We start from the raw sequence: 6,076 nt of genomic DNA on the forward strand, positions 1-6,076 counted from the left end.
GCACATATCTAAGGAAGGGTAACACTGATAGATTATTTAAAGGGAACCACCTGATCCAAGAGCCCATCACGGGACACCAGCTGCCCTGCCCATGGAGAAGGAAAGGGGCCCAGAGGGGGATGCCAAAATGTGAACCTTGACCATCACTCTGTCTAAGCCAGTCCTGGCTGAGCTGGGACTAGCAAAGGTCACTCAGGTCTTCACCCCGGGTCTACCTACAGGCCCTTCTTATCTTCAGGTGTCTCCTTCCTCCACTGGCAGAGGAATGGGAAAAGGAACAAATAAGAACAAACATAATGAGAAGGAGCAAACACTGATGGACCAGACAGCTCCTCTACGCCTTGGCCAGGTCTCTGGGGAGGCACAACAGTCTAGTCTAAGCCGGAAAGTAGCAAATGGAAAATAAAGCTAATATCTGAGCATGTACCATGTGCCAGGCACTGTGGCTTCCTATGCATTACCTTATTTAATCCTTACAACCTTATGGGAAGGGTGCAATTATTATCCCTGTTTTACAGATGAGGAAAATGAGACTGAAGAGATTAAGTAATCTACCGAAGTGATCTTGAGCAAAACAAATACTGAACCCCTGGTAGCCCACTAGGGCAGACTCCCAAAGCAGGCTCTTCACCAAATGCTATTAACAGAAATCACAAAAATCATAGTTTAGCCAAAAACTGTGATGTAATTACATTAAGAGAATGGGAGAAGAAAAAAAGAGGGTGTAAGGGGTGGGAGTATAAACTGTCCTGTAATTCCCACAGCAGGTAATCAATAGATGTCTAAAACTAACAGACCAAAAAGCATCACTATAAACATTATTTAGAAACATGGGGTAAACACCAGACAAAAGAGTTAAAAGAATTGAAAGTGGTTACTTCCATGGAGAGGACTTGAGGCAGGGAACTAGTTGCTATTTTTCTTTTTGTTGTTAATCCTCACTCCAGGGATATTTTTTTCCATTGTTTTTTTTTAGTGGAAGGGAGAGGGAGAGAGGGGAAGACGGAGAGAGGGAGAGAGAAACATCGATGTAAGAGAGACACATGGACTGGGGCTGGTGCGTGCCCTTGACCAGGAATCGAACCTGTGATCCCTTTGGTCGGCAGTCCTATGAGCCAAACCACTGAGCCAAACCAGCCAGGGCCTTGCTATTTTCTTTTAAAAGCCTTTTGCTATTATTAGATCTTTTAAAAATCATGCATATTTTTTCCTTTGAAAAAAGATTTTATTTTTTTAAGATGTTTTTAAAATTGATTTTTAGAGAGAGGGGAAGGGAGAGGGAAAGAGAGAAACATCAGCTGCCTCCGGCATGCTCCTTGGGGGGATCAAGCTGGCAACCTGGGCATGTGCCCTGGCCAGGAGGGACTCGAACCGCAACCGTTGGTTGCATGGGATGACGTCCAACCAGGGCTGAAAAATTATTTTAAAAGAAAAAGAAAGAAAATCAGAGATATGCCAACCATATCTAATGCAGTGAACACTTGCTGCTTTTGCCACACAACTCCCATCTTCCACTGGTAGAAGCACTTGGGTTTTGCTTTGGAGAATCTCCCTCCTGCCAATCAAGGATGGGCCTGTCAACAAGGAACCGCCTGCCCTAGCCAAGGAGGTCATGGGGCCAATGGCATCCTCTTCCTGGAATCTTGAGCAGAATGGCAAAAATACCTAAAACAGCTGGAACCAATCCACCTAGTAGTAACCCCTCCATTAGTTCCTTCCACCTGCATAGGCCCCGGACTCCCTTGGTTCAGACTTTTTAAGCTTCCCCTTATATTTTTTGAGTTACCCCTTTCCTTCTAATAAATCCCTTTCCTGCTTAAGTTAGGTGGAGTCACTCTGTTGCTTATAACCAAAGAAACTTAATGGGAATATCTAATGTTTGAGGTTGATTTGTGCTTTTATTTGCCAATGTAACTTACTACAGTTGTTTACAAACTTTTGACCTAAAAAATACATTTTACATCACAATCCAATACACACACACACAATATGTATACATATATATAACTGAAACAAAAGTTTTGCCAAAAATGTCTATCCTAACACTCTGAGAGTCTTCCTTCTATTTCCTTTTTTAAGACTATTTTTTAGAGCAGTTTTCAAACAAAATCAATAGGAAGGTACAAAGATTTCCCATATACCTCCTGCCCCCATACACGCATAGACCTCCCTATTATCAACATCATTCACCAGAATGGTACCTTTTTTTAAAAAAAAAAAAAAACAAGGATGAACCTACATTGACACATCATAACCACCCAAAGCTGATATTTCACCTTAGGGTTCACTTTAATGAAGTGGAGGGTGTTATGGATTCTATAGGTTTGGACAAAAGTATAAGGATACATATCCATCATTATATTATACAGAGTATTTTCACTGCCCTAAAAAATCATCTGTGCTCTAACCATTAATCACCCTCTTCTCCCCCCCAAAAAAACTCCTGGAAACTACTGATCATTTTTATTGTCTCCACAGTTTTGTCTTTGCCATAATGTCATATAGTTGGAATCAATTTCTTTTCTAATACTGGTACTAACCCACAAAGTTGACTTCAGACCTACTAACAGCTATGATCTGCAGTTTGAAACACACTGGCTCCTTGTATCGGCTGCTTCTACCTCCAACAATTAAATACAGTCCAGAGAGCATATGAGCCATATTTCCATGCCCATGTGCGCGGCGTACTAAGGCGCACGGCCTGGTTGGTGGGAAACTGCCAAGAGAGTCCCAGGGTCCTGACTCTCACCAGGACACACCAATTGGTTAAACTGTCTACACTGCTGACATCAGAAGAAACATCTGTTCATTTACTTACTCATGTGCTCGTGCACTGAGCACTCACTCAATGGTGTGCATATATGACAGTTCCTGGGGACTGTTCAGAGCCATAAATTCTATCTGCAGGCTCGCTCAGAGGAGAGGAATCCAGGACGAAGCCTGTGCCATGATGGAGTGAATGTTTATCACCCCCTCCTCCTGCTTAAGAGCTCAGGAATGTCTCCAAGATCAGATCTAGGCAATGATGATTTCATTCCCAGCTTTGAAGTAAATAACTCTCAACTCCAACCTAGAAAGAAGGAATAAAAGTGATTTTCTGTCTCCCCTTGCTCTAGAGATCTCTGGTTAGCTTCAAACTGCGGTTAGAATTCCTTGTTGATGATTTTCCTACCAACTTTCTGCCCTACTGGACAAGCAGCAAAACATCGAGGGATGGAAGAGGGTGTCAGTTCATTCGCAACACTGCCAATGCCTTAGTCTTAAGACCTTTCTGGATCTATTCTAGAGCAAGCAGAGCGAAGCACAAACACCCCTCCCCTTTATTTTCCTCATACCCATGGTGCTGCCTCAACCATACCAATACAGTGAGCAGGAGCATGGCGTGGGACTTGGAGCTGAGACACAAAAGGAAATGGATTTTTTTCCATCTCTGCAGCACCCCATAGCTGGGGAGTGGCAGGCTACAGAGACTAGGGATGGAGGGGGTGGAGGTGGGGGACAGACTGGGGTTCAGGAGCAGCAAGATCTGTTTTGTAAGGTGGTAGAAACAAAGCCTGGGCAGAAACGGAGAGGGACTGTGAACAGCGATCATCTCTACCCTAACTTGAAATGAGCAATTATTCCGTAAATATTCTTTGAAGAAGAGCCAATCCGGGTGCAGCTGGGTTAGCTACCTCAGGGGCTTGCTGAGACAGGAAGAGGGGAAGGGAATCAGATCCAGAGTGCAGGGTGGGGGGAGGGAGGGATACAAACTCCCCATCAGGTTGGCTCCCATTTCACTCTCACCCACAATAGCTTGGAAATCGGTGAAATAGTACACACCTATTCCGGATTAAGTTCCCCAGCCACAAGTTACCTGCCTCTGCCTCTCGGAGGGGAAAAACCATATGGTCAGCTGGGGTAGGGAGAGGCCAGGGAGCCAGGGAGTGAGGGGAGCAGGGCGGATCGGTTAGCCTTGGAGAACTCCCTTCTCTCCCCCACCCTCAGTCCGTGCAGAAACCCTCGCGTGAGCCCCTTCCCTTCTCACCCCAGGTTCCGGCATCTTCTCGCCCTTAGGCTGGGATGCTGGAGAAGGAAGCAAAACCAATAAACCGCCCCAGGAAGCTATCGGTTGGCCGATAGGGGGAAGGGAGCAGAAGAGCTGCAAGGGGGAAGAAGAAATCCTAGCAGAGAGGTGACCCCCAGGCGGACAGTGTTATCCCTGCTAGCGAGAGCGTTCCCGGCCCATCTCGGCGAACCTGGAATCCTACGTGACCACCCTCCAGTCTAAGCCCCAGAATTTCACTCTCTACCCTTGGTTACTGATCACCCAAAGCACCGAAAAGTTCTTGGAAGGGCCGCTGAAGTCACTAGGATCCACAGAAAAGCCTAACCCAAGCCCAAAGGAGCACAGGGGTCTCGTCCCTGGATCTCACTCTCCTACAACCCGATCTACCGCCGACAGGACGCCCGAGTAGCGCGCACGGGAGACCCGCGCCGAGTCACGGTCAGGAGCCGCAGTGTCCTCCCCAAGGGCAGGACCTCCCGGAGTCCTCGAGCCTCAGAAGAGTCTCCATCCCGCGACTTCCCAAGAATCGCCCTGCCCGCCGCGGGGCGGGAGAAAAGAGAAACGCGGCCAGGAGCTGACCGAGCACCGAGCGCGGCCCCAGGTGATGTCAGCGAACTCGCCGCGGGGCGCGAGAGCGGCGGAATTGGAAGCCCAATGTACCCGAGCTGAGGAGACGGTGAGGCCTCTTTTTCTTACCACGGTCGGCTCCTCCGGGTGCACGTCCACCAGGGAACACCAGCCCCGCGTCCCGTTCATCTTCTCCCTGCGGGGGGCGCCGCAGCCAGCCTACAGCGCTGCGGTCCGACTCCTACTGGGCCGGCGCGCGCGGAACCGCCCCCTTGTATAGGCGCGTCGGGGGCGGGGCCTGGCGACAGGACACGCCCCGAAGGCGTCGTTCGCCAACGAGTGGGCGAAAGAGCGAGATGGGCGTGGCTTAGAGGTTTCAGGGCACGCCCATCTGCGCCAGCTCTGACTTACGTTAAAGGTGGGGTTTGGGCGCTACCAGGGGCTATTTAACTCAAGTTTTGTCTAACACGTGTGGTTGTGCCTCAACCATTCTTCCTTAGTTTTGCTGTCTCCTCCTTTCAACTCGAAGATCAGTGTTGGTAAGAGATAACCACCCTGCCTGCCCCTAGACAATGAATTTTTAAAAAGCTTCCAGACATTCTCCTCTCTCTACTTATAGGCCAGCCTGTAGGCTTTGTGAAGCTGAGCAAATTTCCTCCACCATAGAAATGCAAGCATCAAGGGCCAGCTCATTGAGACTGGCCTAAGCCAGTCTGGCAGGTGCCCTTCCCTGGCAGGACGCCCAGGCCAAAGTCAAAGCCAGCTTGGCTCTGGGTGGGGCTTGTTTTGCAGAAGCTATTATACCAAAGCTGCCCTTATATGGTTGGGAGAGGTGGGACGTGTCCTTAAAAGGAATTTGTATTCTTAAGAAAGGATGAGCCTCAATTTCTCCAGTGGCATTTGCTCCCCAAACCCAGGTTAGCATCTTAAGGGTCTGAAAGAGAGCATGGCCAAGCAAGACCTTGGAGCCTCTTCCCAGCCCAGTTGCTCTCTGCAGGTGGCTGCTCCACTGGGCTATGGTCCATATGGAAGTAGGCAGGAGAAGGTCTGACCCACTCTTGGCTGGGCAGTGCTTGGTGAACAGCTAGCTCCCTCTTCAAGGCAATACAAGGACAGGTTCCCATGCCAGGTAGGAATGGATGTCGGTCTTTGTACCTGGAAGGTGAATGCTGGGGATATCCCTATGCCCCAAGGGAATAAAACCCAGTTCTGTGTCTCCTCAAACCCTTCAAAGAAGGCATGTACTGGTCTTGCTATTCCCAGGAGCTTGTTTAGGAGAAAATGGAGGTGCTATAAACACCCAGTTCCCTAGGTTCCATCTGATCTGTTGTAAAGGCCTCTAAAAACTGAGGTCAAGAAAACCCCAGCTTCAGCCTCTAAATTGTGCAGTTAAAATGGTTTCTTCATAATGTGGGGCCCTCCAAATAAGCAAGGAAAAAGAATGAGAAAAACACGCCACGG

At 48.5% G+C, this 6,076-nt stretch overlaps 1 protein-coding gene across 4 annotated transcripts in view; it reads right to left on the reverse strand.

The window, feature by feature from the left end:
- The window catches only part of TUFT1 (tuftelin 1), a 41,947-nt gene extending 37,099 nt beyond the window's left edge, over nt 1-4,848 (reverse strand). For all 4 annotated transcript variants that reach the window (XR_011468751.1, XR_011468750.1, XM_070397532.1 and 1 more), the window contains exon 1: nt 4,745-4,848. Coding sequence is in view for 2 of the 4 variants with exons in the window: in XM_070397532.1 (XP_070253633.1) it covers nt 4,745-4,804 (60 nt within the window). In the remaining 2 variants the exon portion in view is untranslated. The remainder of the gene's footprint in view (nt 1-4,744) is intronic.
- Between the last annotated feature and the right edge of the window lie 1,228 nt (nt 4,849-6,076).

Source organism: Myotis yumanensis, unplaced genomic scaffold (genome assembly GCF_028538775.1).
Source record: "Myotis yumanensis isolate MYYU_CA2020_CCGP unplaced genomic scaffold, mMyoYum1.0.hap1 SCAF_17, whole genome shotgun sequence".
NCBI classification, from domain to species: domain Eukaryota; kingdom Metazoa; phylum Chordata; class Mammalia; order Chiroptera; family Vespertilionidae; genus Myotis; species Myotis yumanensis.